This window comes from Drosophila virilis, chromosome 2, assembly GCF_030788295.1.
Source record: "Drosophila virilis strain 15010-1051.87 chromosome 2, Dvir_AGI_RSII-ME, whole genome shotgun sequence".
In the NCBI taxonomy this organism is placed as follows: domain Eukaryota; kingdom Metazoa; phylum Arthropoda; class Insecta; order Diptera; family Drosophilidae; genus Drosophila; species Drosophila virilis.
The window spans coordinates 22,148,010-22,171,488 of NC_091544.1; the positions used below are offsets into that span (position 1 = coordinate 22,148,010).

General features: G+C 41.6%; 5 protein-coding genes across 8 annotated transcripts; 1 reads left to right on the plus strand and 4 right to left on the minus strand.

Annotated features, from left to right (window-relative positions):
- Window positions 1–58: 58 nt before the first annotated feature.
- LOC6629968 (uncharacterized) lies at window positions 59–4,224 on the minus strand. The gene is made up of 4 exons (XM_002053041.4): window positions 3,919–4,224; window positions 2,716–2,819; window positions 654–961; window positions 59–583 (listed from the first exon to the last, which is right to left on the minus strand). The coding sequence occupies exons 1-4, from the start codon at window positions 3,983–3,985 to the stop codon at window positions 445–447; spliced, it is 618 nt and encodes a 205-aa protein (XP_002053077.1). The 5' UTR covers window positions 3,986–4,224; the 3' UTR covers window positions 59–444.
- Window positions 4,225–4,889: 665 nt separating this feature from the next.
- LOC6629714 (mitochondrial import inner membrane translocase subunit TIM44) lies at window positions 4,890–9,869 on the minus strand. Of its 2 annotated transcripts, none has more exons than XM_015171881.3 (4): window positions 9,605–9,869; window positions 6,895–6,975; window positions 6,286–6,823; window positions 4,890–6,233 (listed from the first exon to the last, which is right to left on the minus strand). In XM_015171881.3, exons 1-4 carry the CDS (start codon window positions 9,674–9,676, stop codon window positions 5,569–5,571), a joined length of 1,356 nt encoding a protein of 451 aa, XP_015027367.1. In that variant the 5' UTR covers window positions 9,677–9,869; the 3' UTR covers window positions 4,890–5,568. The 2 variants fall into 2 exon arrangements, with proteins under 2 accessions (XP_015027367.1, XP_002053076.1); XM_002053040.4 differs by lacking the exon at window positions 9,605–9,869 and adding an exon at window positions 7,101–7,413.
- On the plus strand, window positions 7,591–10,178 carry nanos. 2 transcript variants are annotated; one of them, XM_015171768.3, is made up of 5 exons: window positions 7,591–7,926; window positions 8,000–8,384; window positions 8,592–8,647; window positions 8,705–9,043; window positions 9,109–10,178. In XM_015171768.3, exons 1-5 carry the CDS (start codon window positions 7,885–7,887, stop codon window positions 9,370–9,372), a joined length of 1,086 nt encoding a protein of 361 aa, XP_015027254.1. In that variant the 5' UTR covers window positions 7,591–7,884; the 3' UTR covers window positions 9,373–10,178. The 2 variants fall into 2 exon arrangements, with proteins under 2 accessions (XP_015027254.1, XP_002053075.1); XM_002053039.4 differs by having other exon boundaries at window positions 8,592–9,043.
- On the minus strand, window positions 9,916–12,204 carry Nsun5 (Nop2/Sun-like domain containing protein 5). Its single transcript, XM_002053038.4, has 4 exons — window positions 12,046–12,204; window positions 11,728–11,977; window positions 10,691–11,188; window positions 9,916–10,631 (listed from the first exon to the last, which is right to left on the minus strand). Exons 1-4 carry the CDS (start codon window positions 12,166–12,168, stop codon window positions 10,201–10,203), a joined length of 1,302 nt encoding a protein of 433 aa, XP_002053074.1. The 5' UTR covers window positions 12,169–12,204; the 3' UTR covers window positions 9,916–10,200.
- Window positions 12,205–12,867: 663 nt separating this feature from the next.
- On the minus strand, window positions 12,868–22,570 carry Skel (DM13 and DOMON_DOH domain-containing protein skeletor). 2 transcript variants are annotated; one of them, XM_015171880.3, is made up of 8 exons: window positions 22,212–22,569; window positions 19,456–19,959; window positions 19,127–19,386; window positions 18,190–18,289; window positions 16,049–16,834; window positions 15,777–15,970; window positions 15,322–15,711; window positions 15,055–15,191 (listed from the first exon to the last, which is right to left on the minus strand). In XM_015171880.3, the coding sequence occupies exons 1-8, from the start codon at window positions 22,276–22,278 to the stop codon at window positions 15,150–15,152; spliced, it is 2,343 nt and encodes a 780-aa protein (XP_015027366.2). In that variant the 5' UTR covers window positions 22,279–22,569; the 3' UTR covers window positions 15,055–15,149. The 2 variants fall into 2 exon arrangements, with proteins under 2 accessions (XP_070063130.1, XP_015027366.2); XM_070207029.1 differs by having other exon boundaries at window positions 12,868–15,711; window positions 22,212–22,570.
- Window positions 22,571–23,479: the final 909 nt, after the last annotated feature.

A 23,479-nucleotide genomic window follows, 5' to 3' on the forward strand; every position in this document is an offset into this window, starting at 1 on the left:
CTCTGAACACCAAAAGGCTCGAACAGAGTTTTAAATTGCGCCAAATTAACGGATAAAATTCATTAAAAAAACGTTTATTTTTCTAGATTGTTTCATGCATTTACAGGCACCTTTACAAAAATTGCTTTTACAAAATATTTTAATCGTTGACTCGAAGCGTGTTTTTATTTTAAAGTTGTACAAAGAGTCTCTAGAACAATATCACAGAAACTTAAAACTAAATTGGCATGCCCAACTTCGGGCCGAAACTTCTATTAAATGACCTTTAGAATTATTATTTGACGTGTGTGTGTGTGTGAGTGTATGTAGTTAATTGACCATGTCCACACCCAGGGTATGCGAGTGTGAGCTCACGGCATGCGCTCAAATAACAATGTTATCAATTGCAATTTAAAATAGGCTTAAGCGTAATTGAATCTCATCCTACACGAAACTTAAACTAGACTACGATCGCGTGGTAGCCGTAGTTGTTGGGGCGTAGGGACTGAGTGTGTGCGGATATGTCACATGATAATCCGTATCGTCAATGCCCTCCTCATCCACATCCCGATTCACTAGTCTCTCGCGCATGCCATAACGCTGCCTGTAGAAACAAGAGATCAGTAATTAGCACTTCTCAAATATATGCCTGTATTTAGCAGGCTGCAACGTACTCTAAATGCGATCTCCATATAACCAGTCCCGCATAAAGGCAGACTGACACCAGAGCCACCACAACAAGTACTATGCTGAGCAGCATATGGTTCTCGCTTATGGCACTAGACTCTACATCCACGGGCGTCATCTCAATATTTTCGGATACGAAAGTATCGGTGTCTGTGTTGTAGATGCCATGACCCTTGAAACGCTCCTCCAACTCTTCGCTGCTGTCTCGATTTGCATCCTCGTTGTCGCCAGATTCAAGTATTTCCACATCGTATTTATAATTTCCGGCGAGCACTAAATTCGTTGCCGTGTTTAGCTGAAAAATGTCAGAACCGTTAGACGCCCACCTTATAAAAAATACAAGCATACGACATATATATGACAATATATGAATTTAGGTCGACGAAACGTTTGGCACGTGATTAAATGTCTATTATTTGCGGTCGATTCGTTTCCGCAGCCTGACAACATGAGCGTGACAAATTACGGCAATAGATACGGTCAAATTTAATTTAAAAAACTGAGTGGATTATTGAGGTGCTTAATTTTGAGATCATCAAATTAACACCCATTTGCAAAACTCACTGATCAACGTATAACTCAAACCGTGAGAGCTAGGAAACTCTCAGTTTAACTGATGAAGGTGCACAAAAATTCGATCGGGCTCAAACTCATCCAAATCCATCCCATCTTGATGGTTTAGAGATTTAGGGGTTGAATTCAAATGAATTCCCAATAATCTTTATGGAAATTCATTTCATTTCATGTTTCACACTTTTAGCAAAACCACCGAGGATGTCCACAGCTTTCAAGGACTATTATGGAGGATGTTTTAAGCCTCGTCCAATCGACTTGAAGGCATTCCATAAAACTTAATATGTGTTTTTTAACTTAGAAATTCCACACGTAACTGTGGATTTGCTTTAAAAACATTGTCAAAGATCTTTGTAAAAATCCTTTCCCTCGAAAATGACAACGACCCTCCGTCTTTCTGTATAAACGCCTTGAAAACTCTAATTGCTAGTTATTTAAAATATTCTGTAATTTAAATACATATTCTCTAATATGCGCAGACACCACAGTGTTTCCTCCTGCTCCGACGAACGTTATTGCGTCTGGAAACAAACCAAGGTCCGCTTACGGCTATTAGAAACACGTTTTTCTTAAAGGGGGAGGGGGAGCTGATTGCACAACACATACTCAAAGCTTTCTACTGACCCAAGGGTTGTGATCTAAAGCAGACTAGATCATGTTTGGCCAGTAATTCAATAAAGCCGAGTAGGTAGTTCTCGACAGCAAATGCTGGTACGTGACTTGTCATTGAGCTTCCAACTGCCGCCTCGCCTCGTGTTTCACTCTAAACAACAACTGGCGACAATCATAACAAAATACAATAAAAAGTGCTTAGGTGCTGGCCTAGGCCAGGCGATTGGTGGAAAGTGATATTATTTTATGTGCACAGGTGAGATCGCGTGCAAAATGCGCAAAGTTCAATTCGTTTAGCCGTTTAGCGGAATGTGACATTGAAACGTCACAAATAGCTTAGAACTCGGCATCAAAAAGAGATTCACTTTGGTTAGGGCCTGAGTCATAGCCATGACGACAGAGGGAACAACCGCTTCACCACTTAAAATCCAACACGCCGTGCTTGTTGTCTGTTTCGATTATAAGTTAATTTTTATGGAATTTCGTGACTAAGACGTTAAAAACCCTCATCGCTGTTAGCGGTGGCTTCTTCAGTTTTTATTTGATTCATTTTATGCAAATTGTCGCCACTGAAATGATCGTTGCGTGCATTTGGGCCTTATATGGCTCACAGCGCGCGTGTCTTTCTTGCGGTTTTTGCATTTAATCAAAGTGAAAATAAATTTGAAAAAATTTCTTAAAGCGTAAATTTCCGGTTCTGTGTTTAAAAATAAACCGGCCGGGCTGCAGAGCCAGCCATCAGGCTATATCATATTTCATATTTCATTTTGGAATCCGTCGTTAATTCTGTTTGTCTCTTCAACTCGGCCTTCTCTGTCTGTCGGCCCAGTTACCCCACCCCGCTCCCAAAAGCGATTAGCTTACCTCTTCGCCAGCGCTGACAGCTGTTTTATTTTTGGGTTCCTGGCCATTCGATTCATTTAGCTCGGTATCAGCTTTCTTCAGTTCTTCCAAGGGTTTGGCATGAGCTGTAAAAGTGCAATTAACCAGAACAGATCGAGACATTGAATAAATATTTGTGCATGGCATTTTCCTTGAAAGGCGTTTCTTCTACAAACAGATCTTCAAATATTTGCACATGCTGTGCGACTTTAAAACATATCGCACCTTTGTTTATTGGTCCAATCAAAATATTTATCTTACCCAGAAATCGTGCAACACGCAAAAAACATATTATCTGCGCTGTCGACTTATCAGATGCTGGCATCATTTTTTGGAGTTACTTTTGAGCAAACAAATAATCGTGTAAAGACGACAAACCAAACCGGCAAGCTTAATATCCAATACAACAAAACCAGTCTATATATACCATATACATATATTTGTATATAATATGTGCTATATAGCACAAGCAATAAGCACATTCCTAATGCCACAGACGCGTTTCAAATCTGTTTGTCATGCGCAACACATAAATCGCGCATAAATCGCGCAGAAATCGCGCGCAGAATTGAAGGCTTGCGAATAATTCCAGAAAGGTTGCTCCAAAAATGTGGTTTATTTGGTTAGTAGGAATAAAGGTTATAAAAAACATTGCAAAAAATAAAGTACCCCTACGCATGAATCAATTGCTTATCATAGACAGCATTTGTTATCATAATCTCTGGCAATATCTTATCGGGCAATGAGCAGGCCAAGCCAAGACCAACTTTATAAGGAAGCAAAAACTTATAGGGACACCATAAAGCTAAATACATGTGTATTATGTATATGTATATTTTCAGTAGACGGACCTTGGTATTTATTTCAAGGCTCTTGGTCACTGACTGAAGGCAGTTGGCATTATAAAAAAAATGTTTATGCGCTGTAAACTTGGCTGCCAAACTCGCCTGGACCCGGACACAGACACGCATCACTTAATATTAACAGTTAAAGAAAGGGTAATTGGCTATCCAACAGCGTATCTGCCTTCGGCTATTCTGCCTTCCAGCTGCATTCGAAACTAGTTTTGCAGATAATGTTCGAGTGAAAAATAAATATTGAGACGCTGCGTGGATATTTATGTGTGCCTTGGCTATCTGTCTGCCTATGTTATGCGTGTGTGTGTGTGTGTGTGTGTGTACTTACAGAAACCCGTCGTCAGAAGCACAAAGAGCAATACACTGCAGAATGTTAAACCGTTGTTGACACGCATTTTTGCTTGATTTGCCTTAAAACTGTCTTTTTATCAATTATTAATTAATTCGCTTATCACACGGTTGAAAATTAAATAATATTCAGTCAACTGCGTCAGCTGATAATTTGCCCAGGTGAGTAAGCTTTGGAATTTTTAGCAACCAATTATTTAAACATAAAACACTGTTTGATCATTTAACGCGTCCACATTCGCGACCTTTCTGCGCGTGCGTTCACAACGAGCTGCAATTGAAGACTGAACCCTAATTCTTTATGTGAGTAGTGTTCAAGCTTTTGAGAGGTAGATAGAGCTTTCGTCAAGTTCAAAGTTAACGGGCATCAAAACGAATGACTAAGAGAACTTACATATTTTGCTTTCGTAAACCAGTTCGTATTTTACCTACTGGCTTGCTGTTTGTACTGAAACTAACTCTTTTTGGTTGTTGTTCTTGTTACAATCCATGGGTTTCAATAAAATGTTGTGCACAATATGCCCTTTATCGGTATAGGATGTAGTTCTTAGACATCGACCTAACTTTATTAGTCGAAAATTGGGAAATTTATTTATTTATTATTTTTTGATAAAACGGGTCCTCATTATTAAATGTATTACGTTTTTAGCTCAGTGTATTATTTTTACTGTGATCATACATACATACATATAGTTAATATGCTATCAGCATTAAAGAACTATATCAAATATCTGCAGTAGGGGAGATTGGTCGAAAATTAAGACCCTCTATGAAGAACTTTTGTGTTAAGATACCTTTTAAATTATAGCCAAAGCTCTTAATAGAGCACTATAGGAAGATTCGTTCGCAAAATGAATGTTTAAATATTGTGTGTTTCTTGTAATTTCGAGAAAAAACAGTTTTCTTTTTCTACACAGATATAAATCTAAACTAATAATGAAGTGGATACCATTTTTGTTTTTTATGTAAAGGTATTTTATTATTTTATGCTAGACGTCATTTGTGTAGCGTTTTGGTTTTACAAATTGTTGTGTGGGTTTTGTATATGTGGCTTTTTAGTTTCAGCTATTCGGTACAGTGAATTTATGCCTAAGCCAAACGGGTGCTTAAACTGGCCTTAAAATACGTAACAAATCTCCTATACTCAACAATTTAACTTAAGAATTACTAATTGCTTGCACTTTTAGCTTCATTTAAATTTGGGCCAAACACTTGCGGCCTCCGAGCGCCGCCGGCCACGCCGCACTCTGAGCACCCAAGCTCACAGGTTCATATACAGCTTACAAGATAGGTTAAAATATACAACATATATAGCGCCATGAATGGGCGGTCAGGGTGAAGCGTAGCCGACGATGACCGTGGTCCGCCAGAGCCACGCGCTAGATGCACAGTCGAGCCAGTAATCTACTGCATCACAGATAAAATAGGAAACTGACCAGCAGCTCCGGCTCGCTTAACAAACGCACGCGACTAGCAGCTGACAAAACCATCGAAGTAATATAAGAGCGAAACTTTTGCACACATTTAAAACCAACTGCTACGGGTTTGTAGATGTGTCTGTCGTTGGTGTGTAGTGTCTGGGATTGATGAGAAACTTAAACTGCTTAGAGGTAAATTGTGTGCAGCACGTTTAAACAAATTGCTCCTGGCTATTGGCTGATAGCTCCATCAACCGCCAGGCAGCCTTGGGATTGAGTTCGTTGCGATCGCGGCAAAGCACCCACACGTAATGAACACGCATCACCTTGTCGGGATTGCCTTCGACAACTTGAGCCTTCTGGTCGCGTACGCACATGATCTGCTGCGCCTGGAACGTGATTATTAGAACTGGCCCCTGCTCCATGACTTTTCCCATGGCGAGCTCGATGTTCTCAATGTCCAGGATCTTGGAGTCCAGATACAGGCCAGACTTTTTCGCTTGCATTATGGGTGTGGCAATTATGTTGTAGGTACTTTCAAAGCACCAATCCTTTAGGATTTCCAAATCGCCTCGCACTATGGCCTCTAAGACATTCGGTATAATGTCCTTTTCGCAGTCATATAAAAACTCCTTCTGATCAAAGTTGGGATCGATTTTGACCAGTTCAGTCATCGTCTCGGACAGCTCTGTTTTAGAAAATAGACCGCCCATTACATCGGACACCTTGTCGGTGAGCAGACGGGAGGCTCTAATTACAGGATTTTCCGATTCATCGTACTTCACTTTCCAGTCGAGAACTTTGTTCACATACGTGTTGTTATTTTTGAAATTCTCCCAAGACTGATAGAATTTGGAGTCTTTATGTAGCTCCAATCCTAAAAATAAATGGTTATTTATTACTTAAGCCGATAGGAACATACCGCTTACCTAATGCCTCGGTGTTTGCCTCCACAACACGCGTGCTATCGGACATATCCACTTGGACACGTTTTCGCAGCCTAACCGGCGAGCAATATACGCGATTTTCTATACTCGTTTCATTCATTTCTTTTTTAATTAGTTTCGTTGTATCAGAGATTGCTTGGAAAGCTCCAGACTGGCCAAGTTTACCGCTAGTGTCCGTTATGGTATCACTAACGCCCTTTGCCGTTTTGGAAAGCTCCTCCGATACCTTTTTGGCCAAGTCCGATTTGGAAGCATCGTCAATAACATCACCCACTTTTTCCTTGATGGCGCCCAACTGCTCCTTCAATATGTTAGACGACTTTTGCGCTTCCGATTCAACAATGTTGAACTTTTGCCGCGCCGACTTCAAGGCATCCGATTGCTCAAGTTTTTGTGCCTCTTCGCGAAACTTTTTTATGCTATCTTTCATCTCCTTGTTCTTATCCATTTCACTCCTCACATTGTCAATGAATTGTGAAAAAAAGCCGGGCCGACGTCCGGGAGAGCTATATAAACGTTGCTATTCCGCGCACAAATAGAAAACATATGCATTTGTATATGTGTCTAGATGTGAATTACATTAATACTTACCGGCTGTTGTTGCAGGTTGTAACTCGCTAACTGATACGTAATGAAGCAGGCGCGCTCGCGCGCTAAGGCGGCCAGTTTGTACTGCAAAGAATAAGAAGTGGGCATATAGATTAACTGGGATGTGCATGGGCCAAGTTTAACCTCGAATCAGTCACATGGGAAAATTAGTTCCAATAGCTGCGCCTACCTAAAATGTATGAACCTACCATGGTGACAGGTGCTGCTGCTACGATGATTTTCAGCCGGACACTCGCTATGTGATAAATGCTTAGCGAACTCACGTCAATCGTACCAAATTTATGTAATTCGCACTCTGAAACACGCACGTATCAGAATTTGAGTATCAGCTGTTTTGAGCGTGCAGTGTTGGCAAACGACGAGTATAGTGCTGTGCAATGAATGTGGTCGGCAGCGTATTTTAAATTGTTGGAATCAATGGGGTGGTGTTTGTGCAGCAATCGTAATTATGGAGTAATGGCGGTCGATTGTCGCCAAAACTACAGATGATATGTATTTTATGAATTGATTTGTATGTCTTGCTTGCTTTGTTTTACTATTTTGTCAATTCCCTTTAAGGCATTCGCTTCTGAGACCATGTGGCAACTCTTTGCGAGAGCGAATTGCGCCGATTCAAACCGTTACTCGGCCAAGCTTAGCCGACTTCCAGGAACTGAGCTATGGGAACGCAGTACGTATTCTCATTTCACTTACATATGTACATACTTATTTGCATTTGTAGTTGGCGCCAGTTGCCGATCTTTGGGATTTGACAAATTCTTTTGTACTTGCGCGCCATTTTTGCACAGTGAATTTAAGTTTCACCATAAATCAAAATTAAATACAAAGAAGTAGCGCACACAAATACTTCAAATTTTTGAAAACTTTTAACTTAGTTTTATGCGTGTAACAATTGGTGCAAAACGAAAAGTGCAATAACGGCACTTAGTACATCCTACATTCCAATCAATACACATAGTCATTGGCATTGTCATGTTTCGCAGTGGCAGCAGCCTGGAAGGCAATACACCAATTGTAAGTGGACGCCATTACAAAGTCAAAGGTTACTTTTGACAAAAAAGAAAAAAATAAATTAATTTCTATTTAGGACAATATGTCGTCCTTCCACGATCTTGGCCGACTCAACATGTACTTGGACACGGCCTCTCACAACATTTCGCCACCTGTCTCATCGGCAACTTTGAGTCCCCCAACGACGCCACTGACACCGGAACCTACTATGTCGTCGACTCAATTTCCCCTGCTGACGGACAGTAACCACGTAAACATGAATGCCTCTACTGCGGCCAGTACACTACTGATGCAGCGCCAGTATCAATATCACCTGCTGCTGCAGCAGCAGCAGCAACAACTTGCTTTTGCGCAACATCAGTTGGCATTGGCCGCCTCAGCGGCTGCTGCGAATCATCACCAAGAGGACGAGATAGCGCATTCACTAAAAATGTTTGCATTTCTCACGGCCTGCAACGCAGGTGAGTGCAAGTGGGATAGATAGAGAGGCAACGGTATAGTCACCAGTGGATCAAAAGAATTTGAAATTTTTCGGGTATTGAACTTTGCTTTTCTTAAAAGTCAGTAAAGTCTCTCCAAACCGGGACGAATGTTTCACTGCTGATCAGTTAAAAAAGTTAATATTCAGTCGTAAAATAGCTCTAATTAATTCAAATCCGCATAAACAGACACAGGCAGTGGATCTACACAGGACGCGATGCAGGATTTTGCAGCTAATGGCTATGTGAGCGATGAATTCAATTGTTTTCAATACAATAATCATAGTTCCGTCGCGCCGCAGTCGTCACAGTTGCCAAGCCAAGTCCCTATTTCATCGGCAGGTACTGGGGGGAATGCAACGGCTGAAGGTGCCACCTTCCCGTCTTCACTGGCTGCTGCCCATTGGATCAATCTCAGCAACTATCGGGAGCACCTTAACCATGTTTGGCGAACCATGTCCATGTCCTACATGCCTAATGTGGCAGCCAACATGGGACTTACAATGCCAGCTGCTAGCCAAAACAATATTAACACTATGGGCTTGGCCGTGCAACCAGATCACATGCGAAATGTAGGTAATTTGAACATTAGCAATAACAAACTGAATAAGCGGTACAACAGTGGCAAGTTCAAGGAACTGGTAAGTAGATGAACTTCCTTGCGTGCGAAAATATATAATCACTCTCCGTTTTCTGCGCTCAAAAGGTGCCTAGGCATTGTGTTTTCTGTGAAAACAATAACGAACCCGAAGCTGTGGTCAACAGCCATACAGTGCGCGACGCGTACGGACGTGTGTTGTGTCCCAAGCTTCGCACTTATGTGTGCCCCATATGCGGAGCATCCGGCGACTCGGCGCACACCATTAAATACTGTCCCAAGAAACCCATTGTTACAATGGAGGATGCCATTAAGGCAGAGTCATTTCGATTGGCCAAAAGCAACTACTACAAGCAGCAGATGAAAGTTTAAAAGTGGAAGAAGCTCTGGCAGCTTTTTAAGCGTTTATATAAGAGTTATATATATGCGCGTTCCACACTAAATCGGTCAAACATCAGCTGCAATTATTATGCGCCTAGCGCGTTCGATTTTATTATATTTTTTTTTAACACTTCGGTCAGTTTAGTGTAATCAGTAACTAAACACACGTTCAAACTTCAAAATTATGTTTGTTTCATAAATTCAATTACGAGAATATACTTACAATATCGGAATTGTAAAATCGTAGGGGCCGATAAAAATGTCTCAAAACTGGCTTGTTGATTTGTGCCAGCATTTTTGGTAACGCTAAGAATCTTAGCGGTCAGATAATCTGCAATACTGGTCTGATATATCTATATATATATATTAATCTATTAATTTTGGATGGAAAGACTTTGAATTTCGAACTGCCAATCGTGATAGAGTATGATTTGAATATTTGCTAAAGAAAAGAGCAATGAATATTTTCGATGGCAACCTTTTCACAGTACAAGTTTTTAAATTTTGACATAAAAAAGTTGATTAACAACCCAATTTTTATTACATGTTTAATTTTTTTTTTATTTTCGTATTATCGCTCATTACCAATATATATCTTTTTTATATATTTATTTAATGATCTTATCTTCAAAACGTATCAATCATGATATTTGTCTACACATAAGAATATTATTATTATTTTTTTTTATAAAAATGCAAAGAAAGTATTTAAAATGTTCGCATTTACCAAAAAATGTTCATGTAAATTGAAGTTGAATTTAATGGCAAAATGTCAAATAAAGTAATTTGTTAACCTATATCCGTCTATTTTCGCTAAGACTACTCGCAGTCGTTTTCTTGGCGTTTTTCGAACATCGCCAAAAAGATGCCATCGGTAAGATCATGATCCGGCAGACAGTATAAACAATTTTTTCCGATTTTGACGTACTCCTTGTCGCCCACGTTTTGCCACTTATTTCGCAGTGCCTTCTTGCAACTGAGCAGCTTGAATGAAGGATTTAGCTGGAGGCAGCGCTGAACCACTTGTTCATTCTCCTCCTTCCAAAGGGAGCATGTGCAGTAGACAATGCGTTTAACGTTTGGAAAAGCGCTCATGGCATGGGACAAAATCTTGATTTGCAGCCCAGCCAGTTTATATAGACGCTTGTCGTCCTTCTGTTCATCACACACGCTGATGCGGCTTTGCATTCCATTACCGGAGCAACTAGGGTCTACTAAAACGTACTCGACGTCTGGACATTTTGTAGAATCTGTAGAAGTTGAAAACTTTGTCAGCAAAACACACCTTAGTTTAATTTATGTTACTCACCCATGGTTAGAGCATCGCCCAGTATGGGCGTGACTATTTGGCAGCCTGCTTCGTTGGTGATGTCGCATAAGGCCTTGTAGCGCTCCTTAGATTGTTCTACGGCATAGATGCGGCCTTGGTTCTGCATTACATTGCAAAGATGCAAAGTTTTCATGCCTGGAGCTGCACACATATCCAATACAGTTGACCCAACCGGTGGTGCTAGTAGTTCAGCAGCCAAACAGGTGGCCTTGTTTTGCAATATGAACTTTTTGCTGCGAACATAGTCGTGCGAGGCCCAGTAGTGACTCCACTTGGAATGGAATATTAACACCCCTTCCACATGAATGTCCATCAGGAACTCATCCTCTTCCAATGTGCGTATGGCAACCAAAAAGTCAGCGTATGTGGCGTCTGCTGCCAGCTGTTTGCGACGCCACTCCTCGCCATATAAATAATCCAGGGCATCGGCAATACTGAGCAGATTGGTATTGATGCGTACATAGCGTGGATTGGGCTCTGTGTATTTGAGTAAATGTAAAAGCATTTAAAAGTGTTACAGCTTGTTTTTATTACGCTGATCTTAAACTAAACTACTGTTCCTTCTTATCTTCCTGGTCCTCACTTGCCAACGCAGGTGGATCCTTTTCACGGACCGCCTTTAGCACATACATAGCAACAATGGCATTGACAACTAGAACAGCTGTTAGCACAGAGTAGCAATTCACTTGAAAAGTGCTCAGTTCGGGAAATGATTCATCTAGCCAGGTGCGCACACCATAAAAGCCTAAGAAAGGCAGCGTAAACATTAGCACGCTATAGGCCATTAGCCAGAGAAAAACCTCTAAGCTCTTATCCACCGATTGCTCTTCAGGCTGTGCTGAATTCATTTCCTCAGTTGTAACTTCCGACTTTATTAGCTGCACGCTCGACTTTATTTGTGCCACAGCTGGTGGAGATGGCCTTTTCGACTTTTTGGTCATTGTCTTTTGGCAATTAACAGATGTCTGCCACTAATACTGTTTGGACTACAGATACGTCTATGTAAGAGCACCTGCCTTTCTTCTGGTATTCTGCACCGCTTATTGCCTGTTGCAATCGCTCCTTATACAAGCGCACTGTTTGCACCGGTCTGCTTTCCCCGTTAAGTTCTCCGCGTCCGAAAATCAGTTCGGTGACAAGCACTTTGGCTAATGCCGAGTCTAAATTTGGATTATCTTTGAGTAACCCAGTCTCTTCGATGGCGTTGTCAACAGCTCCTCTGTTGTCACTGTAATGTTTTAGAACTGCCTGCAAGCTTCGTACGCGCTGTTAAAAAAAGATACAGAAGTTCTCATTGGCTGCTTTTAAATCTGGGTTTGTTTTAAACTGCTTACCGCATGCTTTTCCTCAAATATAAGGGATTTTATTGATTTTTGTTTTTCGATAGCCGCCTTCAATATTTTGGCTGTTGCTTTATATTGGGTGGGCACTTTTATTGAATGTGTAAATTGGCTCATGGTGTATCACGTGTAAATTGGAAATCGAATCATTCGGAATAAGTTCTTTTGAACGATATATTAAATTGAACTAATGAATTGCCCCAGTCGTTCATTTAGTTCGATATACATGATACTTTCCGTCACTGTTAAACTCTAGAACAGCGCGAAATTTGTCTGCTAACATTTCGTATAACGACTATTATTTGTTTCTACCAAATCAAATATTTTAAAAGTTAAAAAATAAAAGCACAGACACAAGTTTTTTTTTCTAAAAGTAGCTAGCTTTGAAGATAAACGGCAAATCCGGAAAAAATAAGTATTAGTTCTGCACGAGCGGCTTAAAGTATACAATTAATAACAGAGTCGTTAAAGTTATGTTGCTGTTACTGCGGACCACTTAACATAGTTCATTTTCGATAAATAACGTATCAAATATTAAGGCAATGCCAAATTTGATGAGAAAATAAAAAGGCATTTTGTTATCAATTGTTTTACAGTAATTCTGATCCCTTAAAACGTAAAGGATATTTACGTTAAGTAAATGATATCTGGTAGTGTAAAGGACAATTCGTCAACACGCGTTTGTCGTGGATTAAGCAAAAGTAATCAGCAGACTACAAACAAATATGAACATAGTTGTGTTTAAATTCAATCCCAGTAACTGCTGTATATATAAGGCCTTTTGTTAATTAGGCGTAGATGCGAGCAAAATGTAAAAGTATATTTTAATATATATGGTTTATTTCATAGACAACGACTAAAATGCATTTAAACATATGTTGTAGCTTAGCTAATTGTGTAAAAATTCATGAGTTTGGTTAAAATTAAGAGCTTCATAATATTTAAACACAAAAGAGGTGCCTATAGCTAATACGGTATTTTTATGGTATATGGTTATGAGTACAAATTCAATTGGTAACTGCTCGCAGTTGTAAATGCTTATCTAATCAATGAATTAAACTATTGCGCGCCTGTGCTGTCAATTCCCTACGTGCTATTATCGTTGATATCGGGCTTGAGCAAGTGCAACTTTGTTGAAATGGGTCGCAATGACGATGTTAGTAATGACGATGAATGCGAATGAAGAGTGCTGGCGGTGCCTGATGTGGACGTCACGTTGCTGCTACTTAAAGGCACCAGATTCGAATAGTCCGTGACTGGTTGCACACCTGGTTGAGTGGTGGAAAGGAAATCCTCTGGGAGCTCACCGCGATAGGCACCAAACTGTGGAGTGGTTCGTATTAGCTTTTCTAATGGGGTAAGCCCAAAATGTGTGTGTCGCGAGTGTCCACTATCGCGTGCATCCAGCTTCGGTGGCAGCACCAGCGTGCTATCCACCACAGATTTGCCGTCAAAGGTGTAAACTGCACCGCTGGGAATGCTGGCATGTGGAATTTTTCGATTATCTGGTGGCAAGTAGTACGTATCAACACGTTCGGCAGCTTGCGCTTCTTTATCGTCAGTTTCTACCGGTATGTCGTCAGCTGTGGTATCCTGGGTCAGATGAACCTCTTCTTCCGATGTGTCAAAAAGGTTGGCTACTTCGTCATAATTTGGATCATTCCCGTGTGCGACTATTGTTTCTGAGGAGCTTTGTTCCGGTTCAATTATAGATGGCTGAATTGTTGCCGAAAGCCGTTCCTCCGCTTCTTCTGCTTCGCTTTCCGGCTCGTCCTCCTCGCCAGCAAAAAATAATTCCTCTAGAGATGGCTTCCTTAGTTGAGACGCCGCTGGCAGTGCATGTTTTATAGCCGCTGACGGCAATCTCAGCGACGATGCGGACGCAACTGGTTCGACCTCTTGCACCGTTTTTAATGCTAGCATAGTCGCATTGGTGCTGTCCAACGGAGACGGTATGAACATGGGCTCAAAGCTCTGGGTGTCGCTGCCTTGCTGTGCGGTAAGGAAAAGTGTATCTGTTTCCATGACTTCATCGATTTCGGTTCCAGGATCTTCGCGTCTATGAGCCACCTGGTCTATCAGCTCTGGCGGCAGCTGTACGCCATTACCATCGTTGCGCACAATGGGACGGAAGCCACTCTCAACGACAACGGAATCAGGCTTAAATCCTTGATTAATTGCCGGGCGCATGCTGGCAATTTGTTGAGGCGATGGCTCGTCTGGCAATGGACGTTTGATAATTGGCGTAATCATGGTAGTTGAGGTGGTCTGAACTGGCATTTGTTCGGCTTTGGTATTTGTATGAAAATAGGATGTGGTTTTAAGTGATGCTTGAGGTTCCAGGTCCACATATGGTACCGGTAGCGGAATAACGGGTTTCGACTTGATTTTAGCACGATCTCCGGCATCGGTCTTTCTTTGTCCAATACCGCCAAGTTCAGTAGGCTGACCTAATAATAATACCGAAGCTGCTAACGGCTGTATGGGAAACAGCTTTTCCTTCAGAAAGGGTTTTAGCAGACTGGGCACAGGCTTTCGATAGTGATTAACAATCAACGAGGACTGTGGAAGTATTCCACCGGGTGGAGGATGCTGTTGTGGCAATACCGGCCTGGAGGCAGGTACCTTCTTGATAGGGCCAGGATATGGTCGACGTCCGGGTAACTTGACAGGATGAAAAAGCGGAGCATTTTGCGGTGGACGTAGATATTCGGAGAGGCTAATTGTTTTTTGCGCCAGCGCTGGAAGATTACTAGTTAGATTGTGATGTTGCAGTGCACTGTGAGAATGATAATGATGCGGGGGATGGAATGGGAAGTGTGCATGGTGCAGATGCGGATATTGTAAACGCTGTTGCAAATGAGAGTTAACAAGAACAGGCGGTGATTGCGGTGCAGCGAAAATGGGCAGTTTCGAATGAACTGATGAAGTGGAGGCGGATGATTTCAATGAATGAGTTTCGCCATGCAAAATCTCGGGTCTGGCTTGCACCAGCAATGGTTTCGATGGTATTCTAGAGCCAATATTGTCGTTAATGTTGCCGTTGTTGCTGTTATCTCTTAAGTGTGTCGGTGGTGCGGCGACGATCGATTGGTTCCTTAGTAGGCTCTCCTCGAGAGCCTCAGCAGCGCGGATGCCATCTGAAATCAGTTTGGTTATTTCCGAAGATTTCGTTATTTCAAAACTCAGTTTAGGCGGTGTTCCATTCATATTGTGATTCTTAATCAAATCGGTTTGGTGCTTCAATAAAAAATTATCGTTGGGGCTGACCTTGGTTTCGTGGCGAATAGATGACTCGGCGGCATAGTCTTCCCGGACGGGTGCCGGCTCGCGTAACTCGTGCCGCTCTGAGGCGGCGCCAATACCATCACCAGTGCTATCACACGAGTCGTGCACGTGTATCTTCCACCCCAGATAACGATGAGTGAAGCAATGATAGAAAACAGTGTCTGGCGTATTCCTATCCGGTTTCCAGCTGATCACTCCCGGCTCGCCGACATCGCACTTGAGTGTCAATGTGCGCTGGTACGCACCGAAAGATTGATAATCATCTGCTGGAGGTCCGTCCACATCTGGCGTCCAGTTGCATAAACGTCCCACGCCAGTAGGCGTAACCTGGCCGGACCTAGAGCGATGAACACCAGCGAAGATGCGTACGGCCTGATCACGTGAAAGTATTTATAGTATGAAGTATATTTTCAATTATATTTCCTTCAATGTTTCACCTTTTTTTCCTCCTCACGCTTGTGCTCATAGCCTCCGACAGGGTCATCACTAATATAGAATGGGTGATACTTGGCGGGTATGTCCGGATTGTTGCCACCCTCCACAACAAAAGTGTAAGTCTTCCCTCTCACCACGTGAATCTCGGGAATTAGCAAACCATTAATGTACCAGGATATGCCCCAGCCCACGTGGCCTATTAAAGAAGATGAAAAGATAAATATGCAATAAAATGGTATATATTAGAAGAAAATATGTCTTCAGGGACACTCACCGGTAATGGCAGGATAACCATGCTTTCCTCCAGTCGGGCCCATTTGAGCATAGAAGACACCATCTTCGGGCTCATGGCATTGTATAGCCGGAATATCCCAGGCGCCATTGCTGTTGACCGGCTTAGGTGTAGGAACGGGACGACGTTGCGTTAACACAGCCGTCTCCTGGTGTCTTTGTGGAGCGTGTGCAGGTGTGGTACGTTGTAAGGCCTGAGGGCGATTCTCATAAAACTCTTCATCGGGCTCAATGTTGGGACGACCTGCAGGCGGATATCCCGCACCGCCAGTAGAGCTAATTTGAGTAACTTCTTCCTCCTGCTCGTCTGAGCTGCTGCCCGGCTTGGCTCCTTCTGGTAAGGGGCAATTCCATTTGGGCTGACGACCAAACTCTATCTGATGCAAATGCTTATTATAATAGGTGTGGAAAGAAACTTCCTTGTAGTCATTCAAGGGTCCGATTGCCCAGACAACGGACTCTGCATCGCTCACTGAGATGGGCAAATCCAAACTATCAGTGGAGGCCAGCGAGCGCTGATATGTGACGATTGAGTAACCATTTACCATTGCCGCATTGAGCAGTCGTATGGAGTTGGTGTTTTGTTGTATCTTGACGTCCGGGCACGCGCCACGACCACCTGAACACTGAGCCTTGCCCTCCAGGAAATAATCCTGGGCAAAGCCATTACCTGTCTCGGGATCCACCCAGGCTACAGCGGCATCGGCTCCAATCATTTGGCTTATGTTCTTGTTCGGTGAGATGCCAAAGGACATATAATTGTTGGGTTCTGTGGATAATCAAAAAGGGGAGTGGCATTCTCAGAAATTCATAGCTATTGGGATCGCAATCAACGAAAGTTGCTCGCCCCATTTCTGGAGGCCGGACAACATGCTCTTAAATGAGTGCCTAACCAACCGGTTGCTAGATTCCAGGTGAAAATTCCTGCTGGCATTCTTAGCGGTTCCAAACTGCCCGTCGCAACGTCGCAACCACTGCCACACGCAAGACTCAAGACCAGTAGCATTCAACGCGTGCCACTAAAAAAATTACACTCGTAGATGGTCATGCTCCAAGATTGTGTGTGCAGAATGCTGAATGCAGATGCGCGCCAACGGCAACGGCAGCATCCACTTCGGCATGGCCATTAATTGCCCCCGTGCTCCGTGCGTTGGTTGCGCAATAAACCAGTCGTCATATTTTGCAACTTGTTATTCTACTAACTATGCTGCCGCTGATCGGTCAATTTGGCTGCTAACTGGATTTTTGTTGTTTTGACTTCGATGAGTGCTATTGCTGAGTGTGGATACTCCTTTATTAACTGTACTCGGTGAAATGTCAAAGCATCATTAATCGGATGAAGTCAACTATTCTTAACCTAGCCAAGACCTTCATTCAGGGCTTGGTGCAAAATCTGATTTTTGGGTTTTTGACTTCCAAGTGGATTAAAAAGATTAATAACATAGGGTTACACAATTTGTTATGAATGACAATGTCTCAAGGCATAGCAACAAAAAAGAAAAAGAAAGAGACTAAAGAACAGTTTGAAATCTCGCTTACAATCATGATTGTTTCTATAGTAGCAATTTGATTCAGCATTCCGATTAGACTCAAAAATTGTCGATATATAAGTTTCGGCAGATCCTTCCCATATAATTGTTTGATATTGATAATATTATGTTCATATAGAACATAGTTAAGTTTGGAAAAGTTCAATTTGGTCAAGTTAGGGATAGATTCGATTTGAATTTAATGGAAAGTCAATGTTTAATTTTGCAGGTCTTGAAATTATTTAACGATAAATATATTTTGACGTACTTAAAATCATTTAGCAAAATAAAATAAAATAAATAAAAAGTTGATTAGCATGACCATTCAAAATAGCAACTTTTTACAGAATTTGCTCTAATTTGTTTAACAACATATTAGAGACTCGAAGATTGCGAGCTTGCAAATCAAACTTAATTTATCTGTCACTTTGTTAATGCCTTGATTTAAGCAGTTCACGAAGCGCTAAGCATTTGCTTGTCATTTTGCGGCAAGCTCTTTTTTTGCCATTAGATTGAATTAACATTTGGGAGAGTGTCAAGTTCGAAATAAAGGTAATCACAAGTATTTCCGCATAGCTTTGCGCTAGCGACTTACCCAATTTGGCAACCAGTTGTACAACGATGCTCTCACCGGCCACTGCCCAGCGGACTTCAAAGGCCAGATCATCGTAGAGCACCTCACAGTTGAGTTTGGACTGTAAGAGAATTATTTTGCTTTTGAATTGTCGATAGGCATTGGAGCATAGTGAAATGAGTGTGCAGGTGTGAAATGAATTAGGTATAGGATAAGGATTAGGATTAGCATTAGTTTTCGGAGTTGGGTAAATAATCAGCGCTTGCCAAAACAAAATTTAGTGTCCGAAATAGAGTCTTATTGTTTTTTGCTGTATTCAAAAATTTTGCTTTTCGTTTTTTTTTTTAAATATCACAATTTTTATCTGATTACATCGTTTTATGAAGCATATACAAAATGAAAATGTTTGTGGTTGGGTTGGTAAGGGGCTTCTGAAAAGCACGAAGCAAAAAAAAGGTTAAATTATTATGGTTCAGGGGATTGGCGCATGTACATTGTATTTATTTGTAAAATATGTATGTCTGTATGTGTATGTGTGTTGGTTGTGTGGGTTGGGTAGGGTAAGGGCAGGTCGGGTTGGGGCAACTGTTGGATGTACCCAAAAGAAAATATTGCACACATTTCATTTTGTATAGGCGCTCAATTCAAAAAGACAAAGCAAAAGTTTTTCAAGTCAACAAAATACATAAGACGGCCAATTGATTATTGTATATAAAAATGTGCTGCACATATATTTTATACATCAAATTCGTGAATTGATTTAAATAGTTTATAAAAAAATGCACACTTAGAGTCTAATAATTTAAAAGCAACTCGAATGCTCTTGATAAATATGTTGCATACAAATAAATACAAATATTATATTAAATAAATTCCACGCACACATCAAATGCTTGGCAAGTGCCTATGGCAATCAGGGCTGCAGCTCGCTTAGTATTAGATTTAACGGCTTCTTTACCTGAGGACTGATGCCCAGCATTTTCAGCGAGGGCGGCACATTGAGACCCTCCGGTAGGCGCACATGGCCAAAGTCAACGGTGAATGCCTCACACCAGACGCCAAAGTGTCCTATATCGAAGATGGTCAGATCTTCGGGCAGCGTTAAAACTATTGTCTTTCGATCATAGCGACGCAGGGGATTCTCTTTTCCGTTCTCATCAGGTATGCGGAGACCCTCGGCGGAGGGACGCTGCCCACGACCTACCCAGAACTTGGCGTCTGTAAAGTGAAATCAGGTTCCATCGATGCAATGCCCTTTATTAAGCCATTATTGCTGCCATTACTCACCTGGCGCCTCCCCGTCGTAGCTAAAGTTGGGTACCAAGAGCGTCTGTGCATCCACAATGACAATATTATCGGAGGACACTCCGTGTACACCTCTCAGCGCGCTGATCTTTTGCGGACGTGGAAAATCCAAAGTGCTCGGTATTGCGACATCGCCGAAGTTGACAGCAAACTCATCGCACCACACCGAAAACCATTTGACGTCTCGGAGCGTCTTGCCTTCCGGCAATGACAGGGTAATGTCCTTGTTGCGATAGCGACGCGTCAGTGCAGCGGTACCTCCTCGCTCGTCTCTTAGGCGAGCGGCACCCTCGTTGCTTGGTCGCGCGGTGTTGCCTACATAAAAATAAGCGGCGGGCGCTTCGCCATCATAGTTGAACTTCTTGATGAATATGGTACGGGAGTCTACGGCATACACGTCGCCGGAAACGCCATGATGCAGTCGTGTCAGAGAGCCAATCTTTGTTCCGTAATATGGGTAGGCGGCATCACAGCAATGCTGCAGTGCTGTTTTTATTTTATATTTTTTTTAACGAGAAAACAAAAACAAAAGCAAATCCGCGAATGTTAGGCAAACAAAAAACAAAAGACTTAGGCAACGAACTTGAGTCGGCTTCAGCTCTCGACTCACGCGAGCTAACTAAAGCGAAAAAATAATAAAGTAATAAATAGACAATTCTCTGGCAACACTTAGCAGCCACTTAATTATTCGCATCAAATTTACATATTAACAGCAATTTTGAGTTCTACAACAGCAATAAGCACATCATATTCATGGATGGCAAATTAATGTTGACCAGGCCAGAACAGAACAGAACAGAACAGAGAAGAGGAGAACAGAACAGATCAAACCACATCACATCAGACTTTTGTTTGTTTTCGATTCTGATGGCTTCTTATGGCTGCCTGCGTTGGCTTTTATGATGATTACTATATAGTATATGCTGCTCTAATGATGTTAGTCATAAACTTGATAGGGTACAGGAAGTTTTCGCTTCATGCCAAATAAAGTTCCACACTAACAATGGAGTTTGGGCTAAGCAGAGTTTGTGATGCGTGTAACACAGATCTTTTATATCTGTTATTTGTTTAAACAAAACAGAACAACTGAATTATGCATTCACGGCAATTTCAAAGAGTTTCAACCAGACAGATATTAATGGCCGGTGTGCTAAGTGGAAAAAAACAAAAACAATAACAAAGGCCAAAAAGAATTGCGTCTCCTATTTTGGTTCAATTTTTGGGCTGATTCTATTTATAAGTAATGTGAATCTTTTGCAGCTTATTCGCAAATTGTATGCGCGAGTGCCCGAATATCACTTCCAATTTTACCTTCGGAGGCTATTTGAGCAATTTGACCATTTTGGACAACAAAGCGATAGCAGTTGCTGTTGTTGTTGCTAAAATTCAATAAAGTTTTTTATTTTTTTATTATTATTATTGCTTGCAGGGGCTATAAACACGTTTGGGTCTTGTTGCCACTATCAGGCCAACTACTTTGGGCGGCCTCCATGGCCTGCAGTTTTAAACGCGACTCGATTTGGTTATGGGGTTTCGGTAAACATTTTGTTGTTGTTGTATTTGTGGTGCCCACGATCGATTCGTGGCCATGGCAGTTGCTGCTCCAAATTTTGCAAGTCGCCGACAAGTCTTTCCTGTCTTAAAACAAGAATCTCGGCTACTGTTTCGGCACACTATTCGCACTTAATTGAATGAAAGTGTCTGCTTCTACGAATCTTAATAATAATAATGGTCCAGTTTATCTGCCAATTTAATTCTCATAAGACTTGGGCCTTTAACTCTCAGTTGCAATGCCCACGACTAGATACATTGCTTATGAAACAAGCCCAGCCTTCGAGCCGACTTGAACTACGAGCACATGCAAAATGTCAAAGGTGTAATTAATAGTTAAATAAAAACAACAGCAAAATCTTATTAATGATGCTTAGGCCAGAGTTAGACGGAGCCATTAGGCAGGCAAGCAATGGTAGCCTATAGAGTGCCAGGTGATCAAGCGGTTAAGCAAACAACCCCAAGCTCAAATCAAAGCCCAACTGGAACTGGTTGCGGCAATTGCCAATCATTTGCAGCCCGGCCAGCGGCATTTGGCCAATCAATAGATATACATATAGTGATGCTAGTTCATATACATAGATACATGCATAGTCGTATTCGCGAAACCCAACAAGCAATCTTCAACCTAGAGACCTACTTTCACGTTGCATACAAAAATCCAAAAGAAGAGGAAAAAGCCGACGACGACTTTGAAAAAAAAAAAAAAATAATAAACTACAGTATTTTCATTGAGGCTATCGCCTGATCGGAGGTCTCCGAATTGTATCAAGGAAACGCATGCACATAAATTTATGCTAAGCCGTCAGTTAATGCTAATGCAGTTAGTCAGTCCGACAGTCAATCAGTCAGTCAGTTGGTCAGTCTGCCAACGAGTCAATTGCTGGCCAGTTCAACGGTTAGCACCAATCATAAAACGTGGGCAGATACCGACTAGCAGCTGTTGAATATTCATTTGGCTTACTTTGCATTCACACACAAAAGATGATATATTTGCGCCGTGTCATTCGTAGCATTGTCTGGCCGCCCTCTGGCCAGTAAAAGATACATACATATATGCATACGGCATATGTACACACACATGCATACGTGTGTACATGGCACTAATCTAGTTTTATTTTTTGGCTAGCCCCCATTTGCATCACAATACGCGTTTGTCACTCATAAATCACACTTAATCTACTTACAACTCAATGCGGCCAATAGGCCAACAAGCACCAGCCACGGTTTATCCTTAACTGTCTTTACTGACATGGCTGCCAACTAGAACTCCCAATGGAGCTGGAGACCGATGTGTAAAAAGTGGACGTTTTGCTAGGATTTTGTGTTTCGTTTTTTTTTTTTTTATTTTTATTTGTTGTGTTAACGTAGATCCTGGCACTTGCACACAGTAAGACACACTGCTACAGTTGGGCACACATACACCGACACAAACACAAACACACGCAAGCCTATGGGCGAGTTGCTGTTAGTGGTGCTTTTTTAGACTGCTTCACGATTACGACCAGACGCTACGAACTCCAAAACCGCACTGAACGACGTTGCGTCTGCGCTCTGCTAGTGAAGAGTTGAACACTTTGGGACGTCGCGCCGTCGAAGTTGCTGTCGACGTCAACAGCAGCGGGCTGGTTTTTGTTGTTGTTATACTCTGACCCATTGGAAATGAGTAAAAGGGGTATATTGTTTTTTTTGGAAATGTATGCTACAGGACAAGGGGGCAAATCCATAAAGTAAATATAAGTATATATATATATTCATGATCAGGACGACAAGGTGAGTCGATCTAGTCATGTTGTTTCGTCTCTGCAAATTAACAAAAACTTAAATTTAAATTAAATTCTCTCGTTTAATTTATTTTTTTTTCTTTTTCGAATATTTCTTTTGGTATATGTACCCATTTGATGGCTATATTTTGGCCCATCAAATTTATGCTTTCACTTTTGTTTGTTATGTTATTTGGTAGGCAGTTTGGCGCTGGGTTCAGGGTATCCCCTAGTCAGGAACTTTTGCTATTTTTGCTTACAAGTGCTTAGTTGTTATTGCTTTGGTACCAGCAGCAGCAGAAGCAGCAGCAACAGAAGCAGCAGCAGTTGTTGGCGATGATGTTGTCGCTGTGGCTGTCGGTGTCGTTGCTATTGTTATTGTTGCCATTGTGGTCTCTGTCTCATCAGCGTCGCCAATAATTATCAGAGTCGAAGCCGCCTCTAAAAACATCAAACAGCGCTTGGCCGGTACCTTTGGGTCATGCTCAATTTTGCACATATTCGTTTGTGACGTTTGTGAATTTTGCATTTTGTTTATTTTATTGCCAATTTTTATGTGCATATTCGAATAATAATTTGCGCTATGAACTTGTTTCGCTTTACACGCAATTTTAACATAGTTTTTATGTTGCGGCAACAATAACAATACCTATATATTTATTGCTCAACTCTCCTAGAAACTTCGTGTCATT

What these genes read in the sequence shown, in the direction of transcription:
- LOC6629968 (XM_002053041.4), bottom strand. Translation starts at nt 3,985, where the DNA reads ATGCGTGTCAACAACGGTTTAACATTCTGCAGTGTATTGCTCTTTGTG. An exon ending in CTGTCAGCGCTGGCGAAGAG is followed by an intron (nt 962 to 2,715) that starts GTAAGCTAATCG and finishes GACATTTTTCAG; the next exon opens with CTAAACACGGCAACGAATTT. An exon ending in ATATGGAGATCGCATTTAGA is followed by an intron (nt 584 to 653) that starts GTACGTTGCAGC and finishes TTGTTTCTACAG; the next exon opens with GCAGCGTTATGGCATGCGCG.
- nanos (XM_002053039.4), top strand. Translation starts at nt 7,885, where the DNA reads ATGTTTCGCAGTGGCAGCAGCCTGGAAGGCAATACACCAATT. An exon ending in TGGAAGGCAATACACCAATT is followed by an intron (nt 7,927 to 7,999) that starts GTAAGTGGACGC and finishes ATTTCTATTTAG; the next exon opens with GACAATATGTCGTCCTTCCA. An exon ending in TCTCACGGCCTGCAACGCAG is followed by an intron (nt 8,385 to 8,591) that starts GTGAGTGCAAGT and finishes CCGCATAAACAG; the next exon opens with ACACAGGCAGTGGATCTACA.
- LOC6629714 (XM_015171881.3), bottom strand. Translation starts at nt 9,676, where the DNA reads ATGCTGGCACAAATCAACAAGCCAGTTTTGAGACATTTTTATCGGCCC. An exon ending in ACAACCTGCAACAACAGCCG is followed by an intron (nt 6,824 to 6,894) that starts GTAAGTATTAAT and finishes TGCGCGGAATAG; the next exon opens with CAACGTTTATATAGCTCTCC. An exon ending in GGCAAACACCGAGGCATTAG is followed by an intron (nt 6,234 to 6,285) that starts GTAAGCGGTATG and finishes ATTTATTTTTAG; the next exon opens with GATTGGAGCTACATAAAGAC.
- Nsun5 (XM_002053038.4), bottom strand. Translation starts at nt 12,168, where the DNA reads ATGAGCCAATTTACACATTCAATAAAAGTGCCCACCCAATATAAAGCA. An exon ending in TGCAGAATACCAGAAGAAAG is followed by an intron (nt 11,189 to 11,727) that starts GCAGGTGCTCTT and finishes TCAAATACACAG; the next exon opens with AGCCCAATCCACGCTATGTA. An exon ending in GGGCGATGCTCTAACCATGG is followed by an intron (nt 10,632 to 10,690) that starts GTGAGTAACATA and finishes CAACTTCTACAG; the next exon opens with ATTCTACAAAATGTCCAGAC.
- Skel (XM_070207029.1), bottom strand. Translation starts at nt 22,278, where the DNA reads ATGTCAGTAAAGACAGTTAAGGATAAACCGTGGCTGGTGCTTGTTGGC. An exon ending in ACAACTGGTTGCCAAATTGG is followed by an intron (nt 16,835 to 18,189) that starts GTAAGTCGCTAG and finishes GATTATCCACAG; the next exon opens with AACCCAACAATTATATGTCC. An exon ending in AGCGTGAGGAGGAAAAAAAG is followed by an intron (nt 15,712 to 15,776) that starts GTGAAACATTGA and finishes TCACGTGATCAG; the next exon opens with GCCGTACGCATCTTCGCTGG.